The sequence below is a fragment of the Anomaloglossus baeobatrachus genome, chromosome 5, assembly GCF_048569485.1.
Source record: "Anomaloglossus baeobatrachus isolate aAnoBae1 chromosome 5, aAnoBae1.hap1, whole genome shotgun sequence".
NCBI lineage: Eukaryota > Metazoa > Chordata > Amphibia > Anura > Aromobatidae > Anomaloglossus > Anomaloglossus baeobatrachus.
Window position 1 is genome coordinate 593,709,477 of NC_134357.1, and position 27,444 is coordinate 593,736,920.

Consider the following 27,444-nt stretch of genomic DNA (forward strand, 5'->3'; position numbering starts at 1 on the left):
TTTGCAGCCATGAGCGGAGATCGCGATATGATGATTTTTGGGGAAGCCGCACAATACCTGCGCAAGTCTGAAAAAGAGCGGCTCGAGGCCCAAAATCAACCGTTCGACGCAAAGACGTTTGTGTATGTCGCGGACAGTAAGGAGCTCTACGTGAAGGGGGTGGTTCAGAGTAAAGAGGGGAAGAGCGCCACCGTGAAGACGGACTCGGGAAGTGTAGGTTATGGAAGGATTTTCTTGCTCTATACAAGGCTGAATATGGGATTTGCGACAATTTAACTACTATTATTTTTCACAGGTTGTCACCGTGAAGGATGATGACATTTACCCAAGAAACCCCCCGAAGTTTGATAAGATTGAAGACATGGCGCTACTCACGCACCTCAACGAGCCATCGGTTCTCTTCAACCTCAAGGAACGTTACGCCGCCTGGATGATCTATGTAAGATATTTTCTTGACCACCAACATGTTGGCAAAATTTTATCCCACCCCCAAGGACTTCCACAGAAGATTCTATTCTTAGTTTTCCTCTTAGTTTCTCCAAAGAGTAGGGTCTTCTGGTAGTCGGGCAAGAATACAACAAAGGTTCACTTTGGTCTAGTAGAAGAACATCATGAACATTTACAGACATGTAGGAAAAAAACAAGATGTTCTGGTGATCCAGAAGAACTCAATCCCTACAAAGTCTTCACAAACATCTACATTACCAACATCTTCTGTCCAGATTGTGCCCACAACTGGAAATGTATTGAACTTGGATGACGATGTTTTCCCAAGAAAAATTAAGACATGGAGCTACTGATGCTCCTCAACGAGCCATCAGTTCTCTTCAACTTCAAGGAACGTTACGCCGCCTGGATGATCTATGTAAGATATTTTCTTGACCACCAACATGTTGGCAAAATTTTATCCCACCCCCAAGGACTTCCACAGAAGATTCTATTCTTAGTTTTCCTCTTAGTTTCTCCAAAGAGTAGGGTCTTCTGGTAGTCGGGCAAGAATACAACAAAGGTTCACTTTGGTCTAGTAGAAGAACATCATGAACATTTACAGACATGTAGGAAAAAAACAAGATGTTCTGGTGATCCAGAAGAACTCAATCCCTACAAAGTCTTCACAAACATCTACATTACCAACATCTTCTGTCCAGATTGTGCCCACAACTGGAAATGTATTGAACTTGGATGACGATGTTTTCCCAAGAAAAATTAAGACATGGAGCTACTGATGCTCCTCAACGAGCCATCAGTTCTCTTCAACTTCAAGGAACGTTACGCCGCCTGGATGATCTATGTAAGATATTTTCTTGACCACCAACATGTTGGCAAAATTTTATCCCACCCCCAAGGACTTCCACAGAAGATTCTATTCTTAGTTTTCCTCTTAGTTTCTCCAAAGAGTAGGGTCTTCTGGTAGTCGGGCAAGAATACAACAAAGGTTCACTTTGGTCTAGTAGAAGAACATCATGAACATTTACAGACATGTAGGAAAAAAACAAGATGTTCTGGTGATCCAGAAGAACTCAATCCCTACAAAGTCTTCACAAACATCTACATTACCAACATCTTCTGTCCAGATTGTGCCCACAACTGGAAATGTATTGAACTTGGATGACGATGTTTTCCCAAGAAAAATTAAGACATGGAGCTACTGATGCTCCTCAACGAGCCATCAGTTCTCTTCAACTTCAAGGAACGTTACGGTGCCTGGATGATCTATGTAAGATATTTTTTTGACCATCAACATCTTGGTTGGTAAAACTTTTTCCCAGCCCAAGGACTTCCACAGAAGATTATCTCTTTAGTTTCTCTTCATAGTTTCCAATAATTATCTCCAAAGAGTGGGGTCTTCTAGTTGTTGGCCAAGAACACAACGAAGGTTCACTTTGTTCTAGTAAAAGGACATCATGAACATCTAGTCTCGTAGGAAAAAAACAAGATGTACTGGTGATCCAGAGGATGGGAACTCCAGCCCTACGAGGTCTTCATTAACATCTACATCACCAACATCTTCTGTCCAGAATGTCCCCACAACTGGAAACTGGAAATTTATTGAACTTGGATGACAATGTTTTCCCGAGAAACCCCCAAAGTTTGGTAAGACTGAAGACATGGCGCTTCTTACGCACCTCAATGAGCCATTGGTTTTCTTCAATGTCAAGGAACGTTATGCCACCTGGATGATCTATGTAAGATATTTTCATGCCCACCAACATCTTGGTAGGTAAAACTTTGACCCGCCCCCAATGACCTTCAGGATAGGTTCTACTAAAATTATGACTTGAGTGTCTCTTGGTTCTCTGGTTCCTTTTTGACTTATTTTTCCTGGTCTCAATGAATCCTATTGTCTATTGTTTCTCTTCTTAGATTCCCATAATTATCTTCAGATAGTAGGGTCTTCTGGTAGTCAGACGAAAATACAATAAACTTTCACTTTGGACTAGTAGAAAGAGATCTTGGACATCTACAGTCAGGTAGGAAAAAGAGAAGATGGCATGGTGATCCAGAGGACAGGAAGTCAACCCTCACATGGTCTTCACTAACATCTACATTACCAACATCTTTTGTCCATATTGTGACCACAACTGGATATTTATTTAATTTGGATGACGATGTTTTCCTGAGAACTCCAGCGAAAATTGATAAGATTGAAGACATGGCACTACTCATGCATCTCAACCAACCATCAATCCTCATCACCCTCAAGGAACGTTATGATGTGCTCTATGTAATATATTTTCATAACAACAAACATCTTGGAAAATTTAGACATGTCAGATAATTCTCCAGCTCTCCAATTTAAACTTATTGTCATGTTCTTCAGGACTTGGCTTCTACCAAAATTAGGACTTGAGTTTCTCTTGGTTCCTTCGGTTCTTTTTTGACTTGTTCATTATTTGTCATGGTCTCTATCATCCATCGTTTTTCTTAGTTTCCCATAATTATCTCTAAAGAGTAGGGTCTCCTAGTAGTCGGCCAAGAATACAACGAAGGTTGCTTTTGGTCTAGTAGAAGATCACTTACTAATACCATGTTGATGTGTCTTTCTTTGATTCTAGACATATTCTGGATTGTTCTGTGTCACTGTGAACCCCTACAAGTGGCTGCCGGTGTACAACCCCGAGGTGGTCAATGCCTACCGTGGCAAGAAGCGCATGGAGACCCCACCACACATCTTCTCCATTTCCGATAACGCCTATCAATTCATGTTGACTGGTGAGACAATAAAACCTATGGTAACAAATTATGGGCACATCCCAGCTCTCCAACTCTTTAATATCATGCCACATCGAGCTTCTGTAGTCTTCCAATTTTCCTCAGTTGGGTGATGTATTATAGAGTAATCCTCAGCATTGTCTCCTTTGAAGAACATATTCATAAAATGGTGCCGTAATGTGGGAATCGAGGGTGTACAGGTCCCTGGTAGATGCCTCAAACTTGGTCTCCAAGAAGACTCACTATCGGAGATAGGAGATTAATTTTGATTTTTTTTTTTTGTCTTTCTTGTCCAGATCGAGAGAACCAGTCGATCCTCATCACGTGAGAATTATTTTTTACTCTTTTGTTGTATATTTTATAACCACATAAAAAAACAAAAAAAGTTTACAATATTACAACATATAGGTGTAAATATTTTTTTTTAAATAAATTTATTTATAAATAAATACATTTTAAATTTTTTAGAGTTTTTGTAATGGAAATTTTTGGATTCTGATGTAGAGTTTTTGTTTTGCTTTTTAGATATATTTTATTTGTTTATTTTCCTTCTAATTTTATTTTTTTATTGTATTTTCTTTTTTTTTTTTTAATTCAGTGGAGAATCTGGTGCCGGGAAGACTGTGAACACGAAACGGGTCATCCAGTACTTTGCAACAATTGCAACTACTGCGGATTCCGGGAAAAATAAAGAATCCTCCGCAAGCAAGATGCAGGTCTGATTCATTTCTACAAAAATTTTATTAAAAAAATAATCGCAAAAAATATTTTTAGACCAAAATTCATGCATTACACCAGTGATCAGAGTAATAAAAGATAAAAAATGAAAGAAAAATTGAAAAATATTTTTTTTAAAAAATCCCAAAATAAATAATAAAAATGAAAAACAATATTACACCAACAAATACATATATTTATGTTAAAACTAAAACAAAATACACATATTTAGTGTTGCTGTGTCTGGAACAACACGATCTATAAAACTGTCACACTGTTTAACCCCTCTGTAATGAGGAAGAGTCACTTTGGACTCCATCTCACTATGATCCGGTGCTGTCCATCTTTGTAAGTGTCCCTATAAGCGCGGTCGGCAACATGCCTGGAAAGACAGACTCTGCTGAACAGAGTCCGAAGTTACTCTGCTGCCTCATTATATTGAAAAGGATCCCACGGGGGGTCATTTGAATTCCATCATTCTGAAATTTAGATAGAAACATTGATGTAAGTGCTCAGCATAGAGCACAGGATAAATGTGATCCTGTAATGCCACCTACAGGGGGCGCAGGTACACGGGAGAGATGTAGAGCTCCTAGATGTAATGCAGCATCTGCCCACTAGATGTCACCAGTATCTAGACAGGGAGGTAGCAGAATGATCGTACACGCCGAGAGTCAGAACCGGGAGGTCACGTCAGTGCAATGGAGGAAGAGGAGCTGAAGTCACGAGGAAGCCTAAGGTCGGTAGTCGGGAGGTAACGTCAGATACAAATGGGGAGCAGAACCATAGTCAGAGAGCAACCCGGGGTCAGAAGTCAAAAAGGGGAACGTAAGTACAAAACGGGGGAAGCGGGACTGAGGGAACAGAACAAGCAGAAGGTCAGGAAGTCAGGGAGAACAGACAAGATGGACAGGGAGAGGCGACAGGATAGCGGGACGAGGATCAGAACAAACTCACGGAAACCAGAACCGCACCACTGCAGAGCAAAGGAGCCATCACTGGCAAAGTTCTGGTGGAAGCAGCCCAAAGATAAAGCAAGGTGATTACCGGAACGAGGCACCAAACAAGCTCCGCCCACCGGCAAGGACTCGGGGAAAACAAACAACCGAGCAATAGACAAAACCCAATGGCTTGTGACAGATCCAAAATGTTATCTTAAATGTTCCTAATAAAAGCTTCAAGTCAATTCAGAAAAAACACCAGTCCCCACTCAGGTCTGTCATCTGTCAATGGGAATTAAGGGAGCTTCCACATTACTGGTAGCACAAAGGCTCTGGAAAAGCACTATAGCTCCCCGAAAAAGAAATCCCTCAAAATATGTGCTCCCAAATTAAAATGCCCTCCTCCTGTCTGAACAATGTGCCTAAACCACAGTTAACATCCATAAGGTTGGCATTACCGTAGTGAGGAAGACCGATTAATTTAAGGGGTGTGTGTCTCCAGAAGCTCAAGCTTGGCAAAATTACGAGCACTACAATGTACTGGGCACTACAATGTACCAGCACTACAATGGGAGAAGTGCCATTTCCACTCAGCAACATCCACTGCTGCTTGCTTCTGGAAAACACCCACGGAGTGAAAATCATCACTACACCTGTGTAAATAAATTCCCAGATGGGAGTCATTTCCAAAATGTGGGCACTTGAGGGGGTTTCTGATCTTCTGGAACTTAGGGGCTCTGCAAATGGAGTCTGCAAACTATTCTAGGAAAATCTGTGCTCCTAAAGTCAAATGGTGCTCCTTCTCGCCAGAGTTTTACCTTGTGGCTTAGTGGTACTGTACCACATATGGGGTATTGCCATATTTTGCAGAAATTGAGTGACAATTTTTTTTCTGCCATTTTTAACCCATTTACCTGCATGAAAATGTAAAATTTGGGGGCTAAAACAAAATATTAGTATTATTTTTTCTTCACCAACCAATGGTATAAAATTCTGTGAGGCACATGTGGTGTCGACATGCTTACTGCACCCCATGATGAATTAATTGAGGGGTGTAGTTTGTAAAATGGGATCATTTGTGGGGGTTTCTGCTCTTCTGGCACCTCAAGGGCTCTCCAAATAAGACATGGCATCCACTAATGATTCCAGACAATTTTGTGTCCAAAGAGTCAAATAGCGCTCCTTCCCTTCCGAGCCCTGTGGTGCGCCCAAACAGTAGATTTCCATATATGTGGTATTTGCATACTCAGTTGAAATTGCACAAAAAAATTGTATGGTCCATTATCTCCTCTTACCCTTGTGAAAATGAAAAATTTGGGGCAAAAGCAACAAGTTTGTGGAAAAAAATGTATGTTTTCATTTTCACAGCTCAACGTTCTAAAATTCTTTGAAGCCACCGGGGGTTGAAGGTGCTCACCAACTATTCAAATAAATTCATTGACGGGTCTAGTTTCCAAAATAGGGTCACTTGTGGGGGAGCTCCACTGTTTAGGTACCTTGAGGGTCTCAAAATGCAACATGGCATCTGCTAACAATTCCAAAAAAGTCAAATGGCGTTCCTTCTCTTCTGAGCCCTGCCGTGCGCCCAAACAGTAGATTTCCACCACATGTGGGGTATCAGCGTATTCACAGCAAACTGTATGGTGCATTTTCTCTAGTTACCGCTAAAGCTCCAGAGATATAACCTCATAAAGTGACACTTTATTGTAAACCTTACTTTTTTCCCCTGTTTTTCTGTAGGGGACCCTGGAGGATCAAATCATCCAGGCTAACCCTCTTCTGGAGGCCTTTGGTAACGCCAAGACCGTCAGGAATGACAATTCTTCTCGCTTTGTAAGTTTCCACCAGATCTTCTACAATTTAATCAGGAAATATATAAATAAATGGAAAAACAACACCTAAAAAAAATAAAATAAAAAAATTCACCTAAAAATACAGATTTAAAGGGATTGTTCACTTTCTACCGCCATCTATAATATTAATCATTTCCAATGCAGGGAAAATTCATCCGAATTCACTTTGGAGCCACCGGGAAGCTGTCCTCAGCGGATATCGAAACATGTGAGACACGGCGGATTTTATTAATATTAGATTTTACAATAATATTTCTTGTATTATTATGATCATTTATTAGGCGTTTTAATATTCATTATATTATTATAGAAATAATTGATGGTATTTGAATTTTTTTAATACTGGTCGATTTTGAACCAATCGAACTGGTTTTATCATTTTTGTGTTATAACTTTTAATATTTGTTTTTGTGTTTTTATTATTTACTTTGCTTTTGTACATTTTTTTTTAATAAATATTGGTATTGGATCAAGCCCTGTTCACACTGTGCTGCAGCATCTGTCTGAAGTGTCGTGGCATTGCTTCTCAAAAAATGGTAGAATTGTCATATAGTATATACAGGAACTGTCCCAATTTTCATGGTCTGTCCACTTCTTTTCACGTCATCCTACCAGTCTTATATGTACAGGAAGTTCCCTCACTACTGCCATTATTACATAGCTTGACTGCCTTGAGCTGATTGTTAGACTTTTTGTGAGCTTTGACAGAAAGGAGAGGAGGACACAAAGAAACCCCCCATACACCACTTGTAAAGAGACAATAACCCACCTCACTTCCTGTTATGAAACAAAGGTCCACCTCTACTTCCTGTAAAGAGACAAAGACTTCACCCACTTCCTGTAAGGAGAAAAAGATCTGCCCTCACTTCCTGTAAAGAGACAAAGAACCATCTCCACTTCCTGTAGAGTTCCTGACCTTTACTTATCAATGAGAGACAACGACTCACCTCACTTAATGTAGAGAGATTAAGACGTGCTCCTTATTTCATGTAATGAGACAAAGACTTGCCCACCACTCCCTGTAGACAGACAAACAGTTGCCCACCACTCCCTGTAGATAGACAAACAGTTGCCCACCACTTCCTGTAGATAGACAAACAGTTGTCCACCACTTCCTGTAGATAAACAGTTACCCACCACTTCCTGTAGATAAACAGTTGTCCACCACTTCCTGTAGATAAACAGTTGTCCACCACTTCCTGTAGATAAACAGTTGTCCACCACTTCCTGTAGATAAACAGTTGTCCACCACTTCCTGTAGATAAACAGTTGTCCACCACTTACTGTAGATAAACAGTTGTCCACCACTTCCTGTAGATAAACAGTTGTCCACCACTTCCTGTAGATAAACAGTTGTCCACCACTTCCTGTAGATAAACAGTTGTCCACCACTTCCTGTAGATAAACAGTTGTCCACCACTTCCTGTAGATAAACAGTTGTCCACCACTTCCTGTAGATAAACAGTTGTCCACCACTTCTTGTAGATAAACAGTTGTCCACCACTTCCTGTAGATAAACAGTTGTCCACCACTTCCTGTAGATAAACAGTTGTCCACCACTTCCTGTAGATAAACAGTTGTCCACCACTTCCTGTAGATAAACAGTTGTCCACCACTTCCTGTAGATAAACAGTTGTCCACCACTTCCTGTAGATAAACAGTTGTCCACCATTTCCTGTAGATAAACAGTTGTCCACCACCTCCTGTAGATAAACAGTTGTCCACCACTTCCTGTAGATAAACAGTTGTCCAGCACTTCTTGTAGATAAACAGTTGTCCACCACTTCCTGTAGATAAACAGTTGCCACCACTTCCTGTAGATTAACAGTTACCCACCACTTCCTGTAGCTAAACAGTTGCCCACCACCTCCTGTAGATAGACAAAGACCCCTTCATTTCCCATTGGGAGACAAAGACCCCCCCCCCCCATTTATTGTCATCTCAATGTCTCTGCTGCTAGAGGTTGTTGACATTTGACAATAGGCGGTGGGCTACACATTACAGAAAAGAAGGTCTCCTCGTGGCCGGCACTTTTACAGATTTTTTTAGGAATAATAAAACAATATATATACAAATATATATACTGTGTGTATATATATATATATATATATATATATATATATATATATATATATATATATATATATATATATATATAAAAATAAAATAGATATATAGATGTATAACTTTTCAGTACCTCTGTTGTATAGTTTTATTCTACATATATATTTAGTGTATTCTTCTGATTCATGGCAGATTTGCTGGAGAAGTCGCGAGTGACCTTCCAGCTCCCCAATGAGCGCAGCTACCATATATTTTACCAGATCCAGTCCAACAAGAAGCCGGAGATTGTAGGTCGGTTCACTGCTTCGTGATGGGTTCATTTTTCATTGGTACTCGCATTGTAACTCCACATTACATACGCTACTTTTTCCCCCCAGAAATGTTGCTGATTACAACCAATCCATATGATTACCAGTACACAAGTATGGGGGAAATCTCTGTGAAGAGTATAGATGATGAAGCGGAACTCATGGCGACAGATGTGAGTATGGAAGAACAGGGGAGAATTGGGAGAATTTTTAATGATGACTAGTGATGAGCAAGCACTACAATGCTTGGTACTTGTAATGAGCAGTTGGATGTTCGGATGGGCGCGTGTATCACGCCATTGATGCTCCCAGGCCGAGAGCGCCAACGTCACCCTCCCACTCACCGCTCCGGTCCCTGTGCCTCCTTCCCAGCCTTGCAGCCTCCAATTCTCCCTGTACTCCCGATGGCACCCTCGCCTCCTCCATGCTTCCTGCTCTGGCATTTGGGTCCCGAGGTCCACGCATGCACACTAGGGTGCGGCCGTACTCCCTCCTCTTTCTTTAAGGGTCAGCACCAACCAACCCGGATGTTCTATAAGCACTTCCTACTTTCCACTTCCTTCTCTTATGACCTTTGCAGGTACTGGGTACTTAAGGCACCTTCCTCCATTGGGAGGTGCCTGTTCAACATGTTCCCATAGCCTAGTCTGCCCATGCTACTTGTCAGGTCCCCCGTGCTATCCCACACTTCGTATTAGTTGTGACTTTGTCTCTGCTTCCATCCCAGACTACCTGTGTTTCCGCTTGTGTTTGTCTGTCTACCTCCCTTTCCTGCAAACATCTACCGCCTGATTGTTACAGCCAGTCTTGGACCACACCAGACTCTGCTTCATCTTCCCCCGGTTCCAGGTTTACATCCTGTGGCACCAGCTGCTGAGGTATCGAGATCCCCTTGGGCTGCCTCCTGGCAGACACTTACCATCAAATATACCTGCAGCCACCTTGTAGTAGTGAAGACTCGGTGGCCACCCAGGTCTGCTCCTCCGTGTCGGTGAACAGTACCTTGGTCCAGTGGATTCACTTCCACCTCGTCCAGTTACCCGGGTGTGACAGCATGACTCGAGTACCCGAGTATAATGAAACTCAATCAGGTACTTGAGCATTTTTCCAGGAAATCTTCTAGAAAAATGCTCAAGTCCCAATTGACTTCCATTATACTCGAGTACTCGAGACACGCCCATCCAAGCACCAACTGCTCGTTACGAGTACCGAGGACCCGAGCATGTTCACTCATCACTAATAATGATGTGTTCACTATAAGAGACTCTACTAGTGAGAAAGAAATTGCCCAAACATCATTAATCCCTTCAACAAGGATGGCCAATTTCACCATCATTGGTCCATAGCTATAGGATACCTCCATACATCTTCTATTTATTTGTGTTGTCCTCTTAGGAAGCCATAGACATCCTAGGCTTTAACCAAGAAGAGAAAATGGGGATCTATAAGTTGACCGGCGCTGTCATGCACTATGGCAACCTAAAGTTCAAGCAGAAACCCCGTGAGGAGCAAGCAGAGCCTGATGGGACTGAAGGTAAGAGGGTTATTGGGTAGCTAAAGACCAATTACAGGCTTGGTCCAAGAAAAAGGTAAATATTTGAACCAAAGGGACCATAATGTGATATGATGAACTGGTAATGAGAAGAAGAAGTAATCTACCCAATCAGGTCAACAAAGTTTCAGAGCTTCCACCAAGTTCTAACATGTGCTCGGTCTAGGTCCAGGTTTCTGTTACTTAACATTTTAGAGTAAGTGTATGTAGGCCTCTTACCACAACACCCCCATTATGTGATATTGATATATAGATTTCAAACAACTGCCACTTTAGATGTATGGACAAGACAACTTTTTTAATTTGCCATTTTGTCCACCGATATTGAGCCACCTGTATTTTTCATTGCAGATGCAGATAAAGCAGCTTACTTGATGGGTCTTAATTCCTCAGATCTGGTCAAATCTCTCTGCAACCCAAGGGTTAAAGTCGGAAACGAGTTTGTGACAAAAAGCCAAAATGTGCAGCAGGTAAGAATAATGGTCAGATTCTTACGAGTTCCAGAATAACAATGTACCGAAGTCTAATTTTTAATCGGTCAACCATCCATGTCCAACTCAATAAATCTTGAATTTGTGGCTGGCTTTTGGTAGATCTTGGAAATTAAGCAAATTAAACACTGATGGATCTACAACATTTCCCTTTCCCTAGGTCTACAACTCAATCGGAGCTCTTGCCAGGTCAGTTTATGAGAAACTCTTCTTATGGATGGTCACTCGTATCAACCAGCAGCTGGATATGAAGCAATCCCGGCAGTATTTCATTGGGGTCTTGGATATTGCCGGATTCGAGATCTTTGACGTAAGTGGAGAACTTTAGAATTAGTAATATTGTGAAAGGTTTTTTACAGCCTTATGATTATCATTTTCCCCCTTGTTTTTGGATAGTTCAACACTTTTGAACAACTTTGCATCAACTTCACTAATGAGAAGTTGCAGCAGTTCTTCAACCACCACATGTTTGTCCTGGAACAAGAGGAGTACAAGAAGGAAGGGATCGAATGGGAGTTCATCGACTTCGGCATGGACTTGGCCTCCGGCATCCAGCTTATTGAGAAGGTACATCTGTCCAAAGTTTCCTAAAATTCAACCTGGACTAGACTAGCATTGACAAAAGGTAACTATCTCTACTCCCTTAGCCGATGGGAATCTTCTCAATCCTCGAAGAGGAGTGTATGTTTCCCAAAGCTTCAGATACCACTTTCAAGAACAAACTCTATGATCAACACCTTGGAAAGTCACCGAATTTCCAAAAACCGGGAAAAGGAAAAGGAGAAGCTCACTTTTCCCTGGTGCATTACGCCGGTACAGTAGATTATAACATCTCCGGATGGCTGGAGAAGAACAAGGATCCGTTGAACGAGACAGTGGTGGGACTGTACCAGAAGTCGTCTGTCAAGCTTCTCGCCAATCTCTTCTCCGCCTTTTCCTCTTCAGAAGCAGGTACATTTTTGGTTGGTTTCTCAAAACTTTCCATTGTAATCATTTAATTAACGTTCTTCCACAAATACTTTGTTTCTGTCCAGCTGCCAGCAGTAAAGGCGGGAGCAAGAAGAAGGGCTCCTCCTTCCAGACAGTGTCTGCATTATTTCGGGTATGTCCACCCAGCTATATTCCAAGGAGAGATATCTCATCTTGCTTAAGATATTAAAGTTGATATTCTTTGTAAATCACAGGAAAATCTGAACAAACTGATGGCCAACTTGAAGACCACTCACCCACACTTCGTCCGGTGTTTAATCCCTAATGAGTCTAAAACTCCAGGTACAATTTATATAATGAGTGAGATGGGTGGCGGGGACCATAAATCCCATTCAATATCCTCCTCATCACAAGTCTTCCTATACCACAGAAGTTGAGGAACAAGGATTAAAAGTCCCAATTTTCTTTGAAACCATCTCAACAAATGTCCATGTATTTTATTGTTCAAGTCCTTCAATTCCACCTTTATCTCTTTAGGGGAGATGGACAACCACCTCGTCATCCACCAGTTGCGGTGTAACGGAGTACTGGAAGGAATTCGAATTTGTCGAAAAGGTTTCCCAAGCAGAATTCACTATGGAGACTTTAAGCAACGGTAAAAACAAAAGAAAAGTCTACCCAGAAGTGAACATCCCAGGTGTAAGACCTCAAAAACTGGTCTCATCCCTGTGTAGATCATCAGATCATGGTCATTTTTCAGCAGTAGGAATCAAGTCTCCAACTAAGGAGGCACAGCTACTGTTATGGGGCCCATTGTAGAAAAAAACATGTTAATAAAAAATATTCTTAATTTCATGCCAGGTATAAGGTCCTGAACGCCAGCGCCATTCCTGATGGGCAATTTATCGATAGCAAGAAAGCCTGCGAGAAGCTGCTCGGTTCCATTGATATTGATCAGACACAGTATAAATTTGGCCACACAAAGGTTTGTATGATCCAATACGTGGATTAAAGATGTCTTCCAATTTTCTAGAAATTTTTTGGTAAGCTTTGCATTTCAGGTTATTATTATTATTATTATTTATTTATAGAGCACCATTAATTCCATGGTGCTGTACATGAGAAGGGGGTTACATACAAAATACGTATACAAGTTACAGTAGACAGACTAGTACAGAGGGAAGAGGGCCCTACCCTTGCGGGCTTACATTCTATAGGATTATGGGGAGGAGACAATAGGTGGGGTGTAGGTCAGGCGGCAGCTCCGCACGGTGGTCGGGCGGCAGCTCCGCACGGTGGTCGGGCGGCAGCTCCGCACGGTGGTCGGGCGGCAGCTCCGCACGGTGGTCGGGCGGCAGCTCCGCACGGTGGTCGGGCGGCAGCTCCGCACGGTGGTCGGGCGGCAGCTCCGCACGGTGGTCGGGCGGCAGCTCCGCACGGTGGTCGGGCGGCAGCGAGTTCATTGTAGATTGTAGGCATTTCGGAACAGGTGCGTTTTCAGGTTCCGTTTGAAGTTTGCAAGGGTAGGGGATAGTCTGACGTGTTGAGGCAGCGAGTTCCAGGAGACTGGGGATGCTCGGGAGAAGTCTTGGAGTCGGTTGTGTGAGGAGCGAATGAGAGAGGAGGAGAGGAGGAGATCTTGGGAGGACCGGAGGTGACGTGTTGGAGTGTAGTGGGAGAGTAGTTCGGAGATGTACGGAGGGGAAAGATTATGCACAGCTTTGTAGGTCAGTGTTAGAAGTTTGAATTGGATACGGTGGAAGATTGGAAGCCAGTGGAGGGACATGCAGAGAGGAGAAGCGGGGTGGTATTGAGGAGAGAGGTGGATCAGTCGGGCAGCAGAGTTAAGGATGGACTGGAGAGGGGCAAGCGTGTTGGCAGGGAGGCCACAGAGGAGGATGTTACAGTAGTCGAGGCGGGAGATTATGAGGGCATGCACTAGCATTTTAGTTGATTGCAAATTGAGGAAAGGGCGGATTCTGGAAATATTTTTGAGTTGAAGACGGCAGGAGGTGGTGAGGGATTGGATGTGTGGTATGAAGGATAAGGCAGAGTCAAAGGTCACTCCGAGGCAGCGAACTTTGGGTACTGGCGAGAGCGTGGTGTTATTTATTGTAATAGATAGATTAGGTGGAGAGTGTAGGTGAGACGGAGGAAAGATGATTAGTTCAGTTTTGGCCACATTGAGCTTTAGGAAGCGAGAGGAGAAGAAGGAGGATATAGCAGATAGACATTTCGGGATTTTGGACAGCAGAGATGTGGCATCTGGGCCAGAGAGGTAGATCTGGGTGTCGTCGGCATATAGGTGGTATTGGAAGCCATGGGACTTTATGAGTTGTCCCAGGCCAAATGTGTAGATAGAGAAAAGTAGGGGTCCTAGGACAGAGCCTTGAGGGACGCCAACAGAGAGATGGTGGGATGAAGAGGTTGTGTGGGAGTGGGAGACACTAAAAGTGCGATTTGAGAGGTATGAAGAGATCCAAGAGAGGGCGAGGTCTCTGACACCAAGGGAAGAGAGGGTCTGTAATAGGAGGGAGTGGTCAACGGTATCGAAGGCTGAGGACAGGTCTAGGAGTAGGAGTATAGAGAAGTGCTTGTTCGCTTTGGCAGTAAGCAAGTCATTTGTGATTTTAGTCAGGGCAGTTTCGGTGGAGTGATGTGGACGGAAGCCGGACTGTAGGTTGTCAAAGAGAGCGTTAGAGGAGAGGTGGGAGGAAAGTTCAGCATGGACATGCTGTTCCAGGAGTTTTGAGGCAAGTGGGAGTAGTGATATGGGGCGGTAGCTGGTAGTAGAGGTTGGATCGAGGGAAGGTTTCTTTAGGATAGGTGTGACTGTTGCATGTTTAAAGGCAGAGGGGAAGGTTCCAGTCGTTAAAGATAGGTTGAAGAGATGGGTTAAGGCTGGAATAAGGATGGTGGTGAGGTTGGGAAGGAGGTGGGATGGCATGGGGTCAAGTGCGCAGGTGGTGAGGTGCGCTTTTGAGAGCAGACGTGCAAGCTCTCCTTCGGTGATGGTGGGGAGGAAGTTTATGGGGGAGGGGCAGTGGTCAGCTACATGAAGGGGTTGTGGTGGCTGGGCAGAGAAGACTTGCCTTATTAGGTCGATTTTTTCTTGGAAATAGGTGGCAAAGTCTTCTGCAGAAATGAGGGAGGTTGGAGGGGGCAGTGGTGGGCGAAGGAGGGAGTTGAAAGTGTTGAATAACTGTTTGGGGTTGTGTGTTAGAGAGGATATGAGGTTTCTGAAGTAATCGTGTTTAGCGGAGGTGAGGACTGAACGAAATGTGTGAATTGCATTTTTGAATGTGGTGAAGTCTTCCTGGGAGTGCGTTTTCTTCCACCGCCGCTCTGCAGCCCTAGACCTTTGCCTAAGTTTTTTAGTGAGGCTGTTGTGCCAGGGCTGTCTATTGATTCGTCTCACTCTGCCATGCACAAGGGGAGCGACTGAATCAATGGCTGATGTGAGGGTGGTGTTGTAGAAAGTGGTGGCGCTGTCTGTGTCGTGGAGGGACGATATGGAGGACAGTGGGAGGATAGAGTCGGCGAGGGTGTGCATGTTGAGGTGTGCAAGGTTTCTGCGGGGATGTGCTAGGTGCTGGACAGGGGGGGTAGGTGAGGAGGACAGGGCTGAAAAGGTCAGAAGATGGTGGTCAGATAGGGGGAGGGGGGAAGTTGTGAAGTCAGAAAGGGGACAGAGGCGGGTGAAGATGAGGTCTAGTGTGTTTCCATCTTTGTGGGTGGCAGAGGTGGACCACTGAGTTAAGCCAAAAGACGAAGCAAGGGAGAGAAGTTTGGAAGCAGCTTGTTGGCGAGTGTCAGTGGGGATGTTGAAGTCACCCATGATGATGGTGGGAATGTCAGCAGAGAGAAAGTGTAGAAGCCAGGCAGAGAAGTGGTCGAGGAAGGCAGTGGTTGCGCCCGGGGGTCTGTATATGACAGCCACTTGGAGGTTGGAGGGAGAATAGATTCGGACAGAGTGCACTTCAAAGGAAGGCAGGTCGAGGGAGGGTAGAGGTGGGATTATGGTGAAGTTGTAGTTGTTAGAAAGAAGGAGGCCCACTCCTCCACCTTGTCTATTGCCAGGGCGAGGAGTGTGGGAGAAGTGCAGGCCACCGTAGCATAGTGCAGCTGGGGAGGCAGAGTTGGATGGTGTCAGCCATGTTTCGGTGATGCCTAGAAAGGATAGATTGCTGGAGGTAAAGAGATCATGAATGATGTGCAGTTTATTACACACCAGGTTCTCAAGTTCTTCTTGTGGACGTGGTGCTGCTTCTGTGTAGATTAGATCACATTATAACAAATAGTCAGCTGTGTGAGCAGGACTAGGTTTCCACATTTTTTTTTTTAGTCCTCTGATGAGCAGTAAAAGGAAAGGACTGAATGAGCCTGAAATCTTTCGTCCTAGGTCTTCTTCAAAGCCGGACTTCTTGGTGTTTTGGAAGAAATGAGAGATGAGCGTCTGGCGCAGCTGATCACACGCACCCAGGCCATCTGCAGAGGATTCCTCATGAGAGAGGAGTTCAAGAAGATGATGCAAAGAAGGTCAGGTTTTCTTACAATTTCCAGTGATATTGCTGCCACCTAGTGTGTTACATAGATGAGAAGCCCCCACACATTGTGTGTGAGCCCCTCCATGAATGAGAATCCCCCACATTTTGTCAGTTAGCCCCTCCATGGATGAGAAACTCCCACACACTGAGTAACCCTCTCTATAGATGAGAAGCCCCCACACATTGTGAGTGACCCCCTCCATGGATGAGAAGCCCCCACACATAGTGAGCGAACCCCTCCATGAATGAACAGCCTCCTCATATTGTGAGTAGCATTTCCATGGATGAGAAGCCCTCACATATTGTCAGTTAGCCCCTCCATGGATGAGAAGCCTCCACACATTGTGAGTGACCCCCTCCATGGATGAGAAGCCCCCACACATTGTGAGTGAGCCCCTCCAAGGATGAGAAGCCCCCACACATTGTGAGTGAGCCCCCTCCATGGATGAGAAGCCTCCACAGATTGTGTGTGACTCCCTCCATGTATGAGAAGACCCCACACATTATGAGTTACCCCCCTCCATGGATGAGAAGCCCCCACACACTCTGAGTGATCCCCCTCCGTGGAAGAGAAGCCTCCAAACATTGTGAGTGATGCCCTCCATGGAAGAGAAGCCTCAACACATTGAGTGAGCACCTCCATGGATGAGAATCCCCCACACATTGTGAGTGACCCTCTCCATGGATGAGAAGCCCCCATACATTGTGAGTGACCCTCTCCATGGATAAGAAACCCCCACATATTGTGAGTTGGCCCCCCATGGGTGAGAAGCCCCCACACTCGAGTGGTCTAAGGAGGCTTTACTGCACCCAGACACAGGACTCATGGCAGTGTCACCTTTTTTTCTCCATACAATCATACTTCTTGATGTGCCACCAGTCTTCAGGGTCTTAATCAGAGAAAGTAAGTGTACAATGCAATGTTTTGACTGCAGAGGATGAGGATAAAATCATTTTTTTCTAATTGAGCCTCTTCAGACTGTTTGGGACATCTAGACAAATGATTGTCTGAAGAAGAAAAGTAAAAGTAGAGGACAACTTATTGATCATTGGGCGTTTGACCCCTGGGGCAAGCAGGAACATCTCTGCTCCATCCATTCTTGGCAATCTCTGGTACCCATGAAGAGAATGGAAGCAGAGTTGTTCCCACTTGACCTGGACTTAGATGGTGGTCTTCAGTGCCCTGATCTCAGAATGGTGGGGTCTCAATATATATCATAACATGTGCTCCTGCTCTGTTCACAACAGAGATGCCATCGCAACTATCCAGTACAATGTCCGGTCCTTCATGAACGTCAAGCATTGGCCATGGATGAAATTGTTCTTTAAAATCAAGCCTCTCCTAAAGAGTGCGGAGACAGAAAAGGAAATGCAGAACTTGAAGGAAGAAATAGAGAAGATCAAGGAGGAACTGGCCAAGTCAGAAGCTCGGAGGAAGGAGGTGGAGCAGAAAATGGTGTATCTTACTCAAGAGAAGAATGACCTCTTACTCCAAACTCATTCGGTACGTCTGCATTACCCTGGCCAAAAATATATCCAAGGATCAAAGCTTTATCATGGTCTTCAAGACTCTTTTTTTGTCATTTCTAAAACAGGAAAATCAGAATTTGGCCGACGCGGAGGAAAGATGTGATGAACTTATAAAGACTAAGATCCAGCTGGAGGCAAAAGTGAAAGAAATGATGGACAGAATGGAAGATGAAGAGGAAATGAATTCTGACCTCACAGCCAAAAAGAGGAAGCTGGAAGATGAGACCAGAGAACTGAAGAAAGACCTCGATGACCTGGAGCTGACATTGGCCAAAGTGGAGAAGGAGAAACATGCCACCGAAAATAAGGTGTGTAATATTATGTCATCACATTCCTGCTTTATAGGGAATATATTTTTGTAGATGGGGGCAGTAGTTATAGTTTTTATTTTCTTATTAGGTGAAAAATTTGACGGAAGAGATGGCGGCCTTAGATGAGAGCATTGTCAAGATAAGCAAAGAAAAGAGAGCCATCCAAGAAGCTCATCAACAAACCCTTGATGACCTTCAGGCCGAAGAAGATAAAGTCAACAGTCTTACAAAACTGAAGATAAAACTGGAGCAACAAGTAGATGACGTATGTTATTCCCAAGTCATAAATTTAAGGAAGTTTTGGAGAATCGAATTGTCTTAAACTCCGACGTTACATTTGATTTATCAATATTTGTATTTCAGCTGGAATTAGCTCTTGAGCAGGAGAAGAAACTACGGGCTGACCTGGAGAGAAACAAAAGAAAACTGGAGGGGGATCTGAAGATGAGCCAAGATACCATAATGGACCTAGAAAACGATAAAGGCAACTCTGAGGATAAACTAAAAAAGTAAGAGAAACTACTTAATCGTCTGGTTCAACCTTGGTCTGTGGGCACGGTGGCTCTTTCCTTGGTTGGTGGAGGCATATGCATTGGAGAATCACAGGTCATAAGATCCAGATCTTCATTGGACATTTGGATGAAATTTTGGGGTCATCTCTAATTGGGATGTGTCTTCATTTTACTCCAGAAAAGATTTTGAAGTTGTTGAGATACAGAAGAGAATTGAAGATGAACAGATGGTCAACGCTCAACTGCAGAAAAAAATTAAGGAACTGCAGGTATCGTCATAGAAAAGAGTTGTGCTTTGTAGGTTCTCCAACATGGTGTCCAATTTTCGAACCAAGCCACAATGCTTATTTATGTTAATGGTTTGTCTTAGTGAAGAAAGACAGGATGGGTCCTCCAGAAAAAGAGTCAACAATAATGATTCTGAATTGGGGATCCCCCTCTAATATATAATTTCCACTATGTTAAATGGGTTTTTAAACACCCTTCTTGGATCACCTGGACCATAAATTGTTATAAAACCATCTATTTCTACATTTTATCACATAGTGTTCTTTGTCTTCAAGGTCTTGTCACAGTGTGGCTGTAGAAGAGCTAGGGACAGGGGCTCCAATGCTGTCTCTCACTCTAGGGGACCCAAGGCTATTCCTAACTTAGGGTCACCACTAATGGTAGAGAAGCTTGAGTCTCATGCCTGGCTATGCTCCTGACCAGAAATAATCTGATTCCTCCCTCCCACCAGGGCTAGGAATGGGCAGGAGTGAGATGGAAACACAAATAAAGATATACAGGGGAAAACCAAAACTCTGACATGCTGCATACTCACAGAAATAAACAATGAGAGATTCAGGAGAAAAGAAAGAGCAGGAAGGTAGCAACAAAAAAAGATAACAAGGGTTAACACCACAACTACACACAGCAACAAACAATGATGCAGGAGAAAAGCGAGAGCAGAAAGGTAGCAATAAAAAAGATAATAAAGGTTAACACCACAACCACACACAGCAACAAGTACTACAACCTCGAGATAGTCTGGATCACAACACCTCACCAGACCAGCTTAGATAAACTATAGCTGGCATAGAAGGATGGATCTTGACAACATATAGAGGAGGGGAGCATCTGTGATTGGCTCCTCCACAACATGTGAACAAAGGAGACTAACTAGCAGACTAGCAGAAATTAACTCTTGCTAGCCTGCCTATGAACTACTGTTGGTTGACGCCCGAGTCTGCCTGCCCTGATCATAGACATTGCATATTTACTCTGGATTTACCTTGAAGATTTGCCTAAGGGTAAAATGATAAAGCGTACCCTTATGCAAAACCCCTGGATAAAGATACTAGACCAGTTCATCAAAGCTTTAATTAGAATTTGTGCGTTTCATTTTGCCACAGGCAAGTAATGAAGAGCTACATGAAGAAATCGAAGCAGAACGGGCAGTTCGGGCAAAGGCAGAGAAGCAGAGGACAGAATTGTCTAGAGAGTTAGAAGACATCAGCGAAAGACTAGAAGAAGCTGGAGGAGCGAGCGCCGTTCAGATCGAAATGAACAAGAAGAGGGAGGCAGATTTCCACAAACTGCGTCGAGATCTAGAAGAAGCTAACCTACAACATGAGTCTGTTGTGGCCACCCTGAGGAAAAAACAGGCCGACGGCATGGCTGAACTCGCGGAACAAATTGAAAACCTCCAAAGGATAAAACAAAAACTTGAGAAAGAGAAGACTGAACTCAAGTTGGAATCCGATGATCTGGCAGGAAACATGGAGTCCATCTCCAAGTCCAAGGTGAGAACTCAACTTCAAACTAACTTTTCTGAATTACTGAATTTTAGGTTAAACCTACCAGGTCAACAAAAATGGCTACACTATTGGTGAATTTGTTTTTTTTTATTATATGTATCCTAAAATGAACTTCTAGACTAATTTAGAAAAGACGTGCCGGCTTTTGGAGGATCAAGTCTCCGAAATGAAGATTCAGCATGAAGACAACATCCGGCTTATCAATGACCTCACCACTCAAAAGGCTCGCCTACAGAATGAACATGGTGCGTACAGTTTAATTGTTTACGTGTTCAGGAAAGTATCCGAATAAGTCGTCTCGGAACGGTAGGATGAAATTTGATTCTCTTATGGCACAATGATTTTTTTATGAATCATCTTCAAATACGTTCAAAAACATGGAAATGTTGGCTCTAATGTTCAGACTTGTATCGTAGGGTCGTTATCACATTTGGTGGAAGAAAAAGAAGCTTTGATTTCACAGTTAAGCAGAGGCAAAACGGCCTTTACTCAACAGATGGAAGACTTTAGAAGGCTCTTCGAAGAAGAGACCAAGGTAAGATAACTTTGCTCAATACAAATATTTCTGAGAAGCCAAAATATGAGACTCTGACGGCAACATTTATTTCAGGCTAAAAACGCCCTTGCCCATTCTCTCCAATCGGCTCGTCATGACTGTGATCTTCTTCGTGAGCAATTCGATGAGGAACAAGAGGCCAAAACAGAACTTCAGAGGATGTTGTCCAAAGCCAACAATGACGTGGCAACGTGGAGGACTAAATATGAGACGGATGCCATTCAACGAACCGAGGAACTGGAAGAAGCCAAGTGAGTTATGACTTTACCTATCCATGTTCTGCTCTGCTCCACTAAACCTAGAGTGTTTATGATATTTTGGATGCAAACGTGTTGGATTGTTTCATCAATAACGTGATAGGAAGAAACTAGCACAGAGACTTCAGGACACCGAGGAGCACTTCGAGGCTCTGAACTCCAAGTGTTCTTCTCTGGAGAAAACGAAGCAGAGACTACAGATGGAAGTGGATGATTTAATGATGGACGTGGAGAGGTCGAATTCAGCGGCAGCTGCTCTTGATAAGAAGCAAAGGAACTTTGACAAGGTAGCTACATCTACTTACCTGATACTGTAGGTCTTAATATAGACAAGTCTAACTTTTACAGAAAAAGTTTCTTCAACCGATTCATGGATCCTGGTCTTGTAGGTGGTTGGGGATTGGAAACAAAAGTGTGAAGAATACCAGGCTGAGCTGGAGCTCTCTCTAAAAGAATCGAGGAGTCTGAGCACAGAACTTTTTAAGTTGAATAACGCTTACGAAGTCTCCTTGGATCAGCTTGAGACCACCAAACGCGAAAACAAAATACTCCAGCGTAAGTTACTGCTTTGCTTTACAAGGATGGGTGAAAAGTCTCATGGAAATGTCCAGCATGTTATGTAACTTAATGGTTTTTAAATTGTTGCAGAGGAAATATCTGACCTGACGGATCAAATTAGCGAGACATCGAAAAATGCCAGTGAGGTGGAAAAAAACAGAAAGCAGGTGGTGCAGGAGAAGGCCGACCTGCTCTCCGCTTTGGAGGAGGCTGAGGTATCTCCTATAAGAAATTGATGATCTATCTTATGTAGGACCTTAAAAGTGGTCAATTTTGGAGTTGTTTGACATTAATTTGGACTTGAATAAAAAGGGCCACCAAAAGAAGATATTCTTAGGCCACAACAATCTTAAAAAATCCAAACAATGAAAATAAAAGACTAATCCAAACAATGTTTTGCATATGGGTTTTTATCAAAATAGATCCTCTTGTAACTAAATGAAAAAGGTTCTTTCTTTAGGGAAGTCTTGAGCACGAAGAAGCAAAAATCATTCGTGTCCAAATGGAGGTCAACCAAGTGAAGTCCGAGATGGAAAGGAAAGCCACGGAGAAGGATGAAGAAATGGACCAGCTGAAACGGAGTGGTCAGAGGACCATAGATGCCTTGAATTCGACCCTTGAGTCTGAAATAAGGAGCAGAAATGATGCCCTAAGAGCTAAAAAGAAAATGGAAGGAGACATGAATGAAATGGAAATGCAGCTCGGTCATGCCAACCGGGTGGTGGCCGAGAGCCAGAAACAGCTGAAGAACTTACAAACTCAGCTGAAGGTCTGTATCCGTAACTCCATCAAACTTCAATGTTGGTTCCATCTGAAATTGGAACCAACTGGTTGCTTTTCCACCTTCTCTTGATTTCTGAAAACAATTGCTATTATTTTTTTTTTTAACCAGGAAACCCAAGTACAAGTGGACGATTTGACTCATACCAATGAGGAACTGAGAGAGAACTTGGGTGTGTCAGATCGACGAAATCTCTTGCAGCAGACAGAAATTGAGGAGCTACAGACGGCGCTAGAGCAGACCGAGAAAGTTCGAAAAGTGGCCGAACAAGAACTTCTGGATGTGACTGAGAGGGTTCAGCTGCTACACAGTCAAGTAATGAATTATCAATCAATGTCAGTAGGGTACAACATGGGCTTTATGACCGTAGTTCTCCATAGTAGACAGGTTCCTTTGGTGTTATCTCAATATAATACAATACGTGTGGCTGGGCTGCCACCTTTTTGCTGAACCCTTTAGGGCCGGCACTTTCAATTTACATCAAAAACATTTTAATCTAAATCGGGTCTCTCGACCGAATTCGAACAAATATCCTGAATCTGAATTCAACTTCCTAAAGGTTTTGGGTTTTTTTTTGTCTTTCTAACACCGATTTCTGCCTTTTCAATATTTAGAACACTGGTCTACTCAATGCCAAGAAGAAGCTGGAAAGCGAAGCAACTCAGCTCCAGTCTGAAGTTGAAGACGCCATCCAAGAATTACGAAATGCAGAAGAAAAAGCTAAGAAGGCAATCACGGATGTAAGAAATGTTTTATTTTATCACTATTGTCCTGTCAAATTTGGGAACTATAAATCGTACGTTATTCACGGAGTTCATTAATAGTCGGGCATTCGCTTATTTTTGTTTGCAGCTGAGATGTCAAAGCTCTCTTTGTTGTACCAGTGAGAGCTTTGTCATCATAGCTATGCAGAGCACAGCTGCCAATGATCCCCTCATCTCAAGTGCTGTACTCTGCATAGGCATGTGCTCACTGCACCTCCAAAAATTGATGCCAACCACCGCTCTCTTGAGGCTTCTCCCGTGCCAAGCCAACAGTGTTTGGTTGGTTTTATAGACATGGAGGTATCATGCCTCAGATTTGATCTGTGCTGTGGTCAGTTTCCCTCTCCACTGTGTACAAGTCAGGTTCGGTCGTTGTCCTGGTTCTGAACACTTTGTTTGTGTTCATTGCCTTTCTGTCAACAGGTGTTTCCAATGCTGTAATTCAGTCTGCCTACTCAACCAGCGGGTGTAACTATTTAAAACTTCTCCAGTCTTTCATTTCTCCCTGAAGTGGACCTACTTGGAATTACAGCCTGTTTGCCAAGTGTTTTAGGCAAATTATTCCTTTTGGTTTTCCTTATTTTTTTACTCTACACCTTCCTTGGATTCGTAAGAAGCTATGTGGAAACCTCGAAGGCTGCTTAGGAAGGAAAGGTCCAAGTGGTCATCTGCTCATCTAGTTTGGGTTGTTTCAGTCTGCACAGGTGCCTTTAGGAACTGCACAGCTGGGACTTCTAGTCTGTACAAGAACTGGACGGGTCAAGTGTAGTAGTATTAAGCTAGACTATCGTTTATATTTTCCACGTATGTGGTATTACGCTCATAACAGGAGGTTCCTGATGAATTCCGTCTGCTTTCATATACAATAACCTGACATAATGTAACCCGTTCTATCTCTACTAGGCAGCCATGATGGCAGAAGAACTGAAAAAGGAACAAGACACCAGCGCCCACTTGGAAAGAATGAAGAAGAACCTCGAGCAGACAGTGAAGGATCTTCAGCATCGGCTCGATGAAGCTGAACAACTGGCATTGAAGGGAGGCAAGAAACAACTTCAGAAACTGGAGGCCAGGGTGAGAACCACCATAGTGCTTTCCTTTCCGATGCAGGCATCGCATGTCATCGCGTGTCATAATGTCAAGGAGCCTACTGTCCTCTGAAGCCCCAGTGAAGACTAAACATGTAGGAAGAGGCCATTGGGCACTTGGTAAGAAAGGAAAGATGCGGCCTGAGGGAGCTCTGCCAAGAACCGGGTTGGGGTGAATATAATTTATTTTTCAGCCCTTTCTTAACCCTCTACAAACCAGCAATGTACCAGCTGGCTCGTTTTGCATAAAGTGAATAAAAAAATTATGATTCAGGATCTGGGATCAGGTCTCAAAGCTTAATTGATCACAGATCCTTTGTGAAGTCCACAGAGTATTGGAGTGGATTTACTTTCATTCGATGCTGAAAAAGTTAAGGACCTTTTCCTTTCTAGCTGAGATTACTCATAGCCATAATCACAGTTGTAGTATCTTATCACCACTCCCTTCTGCTATATTTACCCACTCCTGGCTTCACTCCATGCCGGTGATATATTTTTTTTACTGACCACTTTGATGGATCCTATCTCTGGAGAAGCTGAGGTGTTCGTTTCAATTGATGCTGAAGGGGTGGTTAAGAACCATATCCCTTCTGGCTGAGATTACTCATAGCCATAATCACATTTGTAGCATCTTATCACCACTCCCTTCTGCTATATTTACCCACTCCTGGCTTCACTCCATGCCAGTGTTTTATTTTCTTTACTGACCACTTTGAAGGATTCTATCTCTGGAGAAGCTGAGGTGTTCGTTTCAATTGATGCTGAAGGGGTTAAGAACCATATCCCTTCTGGCTGAGATTACTCATAGCCATAATCACAGTTGTAGCATCTTATCAACACTCCCTTCCACTATATTTACCCACTCCTGGCTTCACTCCATGCCAGTGATAGATCTTCTTTACTGACCACTTTTAAGGAGCTTGTCTCTGAAGAAGCTGAGGTGTTTGTTTGAATTGATGATGAAGGTGTTAAGAACCATATTCCCTGTTTATGGTTTTCCGTTTGTGTTATCTCGATCCCAGCGTGACACTACCGTTACAAAAATCAGACACCAAATGGATCCCAGACGAGCCCCCAACAAATCGATGAGGTCACTCTGTTTCTGTTTGCATAACTGAGGAACGTGGAAAACGGAAATGGGAACGTAGTCGAATTTGTGAATAATTCATTTTTAAATTATCTCAGATCCGGGAACTGGAAAATGAACTGGAAGCTGAACAGAAACAAAGCGCCGAGAACACAAAGACGTATCGAAAAGTGGAGCGGAAACTGAAGGAAGTGGCCTATCAGGTGAGGAACTAAGGCGCAGATCACCAGCGTGGACATTATCATGCCTTAGGCAATATTACAGTATATGCATTAACTGCTCCGTAGTGGTCATGGATGTCCATTCACAAACTAGCAGAATTGTGAGTCCAGCTCTGGAGTATAAATAAGCTCAAATAATGCAGCAGTTGTTAGTTTTACCTGGGCAAAGCCTAATGTAAGAGAGCAGATTACCAAAGTAAACTATTGACTGATACTGACATGCAGAGAATGCTGAATTGTGAGTGCAGCTCTGGAGCATAATAAAGATAAACCTTTATTTCTTACAGTCAGAAGAAGACAAGAAAAATGCCCTGAGGCTTCAAGACCTGGTCGACAAGCTACAAGCTAAGGTGAAGTCGTACAAGAGACAGACGGAGGAATCGGTGCGTATTCCACCTCTCCACCTTCAGAGGCATAGTGCGGGTGCGGAGGTTGCACAGCCGGCATGTGCCTGTAACGCCAATTACCGCTACTTATACAACATAAATACCGCCACCGATCACGGACAGTGACATTTAGATATATTGATGGTTTTTTAAGCAAAGGCCGTAACCAAATTGACTTAAAGGTTATGGTGGACACACGGGCACGACCCACATTCACGAGTCGTCACGTGTTCGCCTTTGTTTATAGGAAGGACAAAACAACGTCCATCTCTCAAAGCTGCGGAAACTTCAGCACGAGCTGGACGAGGCGGAGGAGCGAGCGGACATCGCCGAATCCCAGCTCAACAAGATACGGGCAAAGAACCGCGACATCGGAAAGGTAACAAAGATGACCATTCAGCAGGTCGGCTTATCAGTAATGGCTGATAACAGGGAGTAATAGATTGTACTCACCTGTCCTACAGCCTCCTACCCCATTATTGGATGATAACAGAGAGTAATACACATATAGGGAGAGTAGAGGCATTATGATGACCCTTCCTCCTGACAGTTTCTTTTTGGCGGGTGATGGATTTTCAGGATCGGTGACAGTTTCTTCTGTTCTGCAGGTGAAGGAAGGCGATGTGTGAATGAAGCCTCCGCTCTGCCGGGTGTGGATGATGGCGGCGCCTCCTCCGCTCTGCCGGGTGTGGATGATGGCAGCGCCTCCTCTGCTCTGCCGGGTGTGGATGATGGCAGCGCCACCTTGTGGTCAGGATCACGCAGTGTTCTTCGTGATGTAGATAATAAATAGTTTTGCCCATTTCATGTGTTTTCTGTCTTGTTTTGCTTCTGTTTGTGTCATTGAATAAAAAACTGGATTTTTAATTTCCAGGGGGTAGAGAAAATGTAACAGATACACAGGTGTAGGCTGGCTCACCGTCCATGTGGTCAGTTTGCCTTCCTGGCTGGTCGAATGGACTCCAGCAGATGTTTTGG

The 27,444-nt window shown here is 43.5% G+C and overlaps 1 protein-coding gene across 1 annotated transcript; it reads left to right on the forward strand.

The window, feature by feature from the left end:
* Positions 1-27,260, forward strand: LOC142310491 (myosin heavy chain, skeletal muscle, adult-like). The gene is made up of 39 exons (XM_075348014.1): positions 1-213; positions 296-439; positions 3,057-3,213; positions 3,510-3,537; positions 3,812-3,929; positions 6,612-6,704; positions 6,869-6,932; positions 8,981-9,079; positions 9,166-9,269; positions 10,492-10,630; positions 11,000-11,118; positions 11,300-11,449; positions 11,536-11,706; positions 11,787-12,090; positions 12,174-12,241; positions 12,324-12,411; positions 12,607-12,724; positions 12,931-13,054; positions 16,472-16,608; positions 17,865-18,120; positions 18,212-18,454; positions 18,546-18,722; positions 18,821-18,966; positions 19,148-19,238; positions 20,364-20,753; positions 20,887-21,013; positions 21,185-21,303; positions 21,379-21,575; positions 21,685-21,868; positions 21,971-22,136; positions 22,230-22,354; positions 22,600-22,908; positions 23,032-23,235; positions 23,535-23,660; positions 24,588-24,758; positions 25,958-26,062; positions 26,368-26,463; positions 26,714-26,845; positions 27,075-27,260. The coding sequence occupies exons 1-39, from the start codon at positions 10-12 to the stop codon at positions 27,093-27,095; spliced, it is 5,814 nt and encodes a 1,937-aa protein (XP_075204129.1). The 5' UTR covers positions 1-9; the 3' UTR covers positions 27,096-27,260.
* The last annotated feature ends 184 nt before the right edge of the window (positions 27,261-27,444 follow it).